We start from the raw sequence: 1,154 nt of genomic DNA on the forward strand, positions 1-1,154 counted from the left end.
AGACCTTTACCTTGAGGATGTGATGGTGTCCAAGGATTTGCAATCACACAGCTACTTAAATAAGACATGGAACACAGAATGCTCACAAACTCCTGACCGACCGCTGACCAATACATGGCCTTACAGGTGGCACTGCAGACGTGGGACAGCACCATGACGTTGTTAGGTGCTGTCCAGGTGGTTTAGACTCACAGCGACCCCATGTACGACAGAAGGACACACGGCCTGGTCCTGCATCCTCCTCACAATTGTGTTGGAGCCCAATGTTGCAGCCACTCCGTCCATCTCCTTGATGGGTTTTCCGTTTTTATCACCGACCCTTTCCCACGCAGAATGTCCTCCTCGAGGAACTGGTTTCTCCTGCTAACATATCCAAAGAACCTGGTGTAAATAGAGTCTGGGCAGCCTGGGTTCTAAGGAGCGTTCTGGCAGTGCTTCCTCCAAGACAGATTAGCTTGTTCTGGCAGTCCCTGGTACTTTGAACATGCTTTTCCAGCACCATGATTCCGAAGCATGGATTCTTCTGTCTTCTTTATTCAGGGTTCAAGTTGAACATGCATATGAGGCAATTACAATACAATTTCTTGAGTCAGGTGCCTCTTAGGGATCATATTAGGACATGTACATTATGTTAGAAGGGCATTCAAGATTGGCCTTGGGCCTTCTGGCAGTCTGGGCATGACTACTGAGACCCCAGGAAGTGATCACCCTCAAGGAGACACCCAGGTGAGCCTAGGTGTGTGAAGGTAATCTATCCAATTCAATATTCCTGAGGGTCTGACTTAGGGTGATCTCTGTGCTTGCTTAATGTGCAGAAGGAATGCAGTAGAATGTAATCTTTGTGAGGACTCTGCACATGGATTTTGGCTTTTACTGCCATCCATAGACTATTGAATACTGACTCCTCAGAATTTATGCTCCCAATACATGGTACAGTGGCTAAAGTGCTTGTCTGTGTACGAAAAGGTCACCTCTTGAAACCTACCAGTCTCTCAGAAGATGTGGCAGTCTTCCATAACTGAGAGCCATGGAGAAACTGGGACAGTTCTCTGACCTGTAGGGTTGGTGTATTGGCATAGACTCCATGGTAGTCGATTTGGTGATAGTAGTTAGCAAATATCTGATCAGTCCAAGTGATTTGGCATAGCATCCCA

The 1,154-nt window shown here is 47.0% G+C and overlaps 1 protein-coding gene across 1 annotated transcript in view; it reads left to right on the forward strand.

Moving 5' to 3' along the window:
• Nucleotides 1-509: 509 nt before the first annotated feature.
• CDPF1 (cysteine rich DPF motif domain containing 1) overlaps nt 510-1,154 on the forward strand; it is a 4,379-nt gene continuing 3,734 nt past the window's right edge. The window contains exon 1 of the mRNA XM_045289419.1: nt 510-726. Coding sequence (XP_045145354.1) covers nt 679-726 — 48 coding nt within the window. The 5' untranslated portion in view covers nt 510-678. The remainder of the gene's footprint in view (nt 727-1,154) is intronic.

The sequence above is a fragment of the Echinops telfairi genome, unplaced genomic scaffold (genome assembly GCF_000313985.2).
Source record: "Echinops telfairi isolate 266 unplaced genomic scaffold, ASM31398v2 ScPeMD7_2;HRSCAF=8, whole genome shotgun sequence".
Taxonomy (NCBI): domain Eukaryota; kingdom Metazoa; phylum Chordata; class Mammalia; order Afrosoricida; family Tenrecidae; genus Echinops; species Echinops telfairi.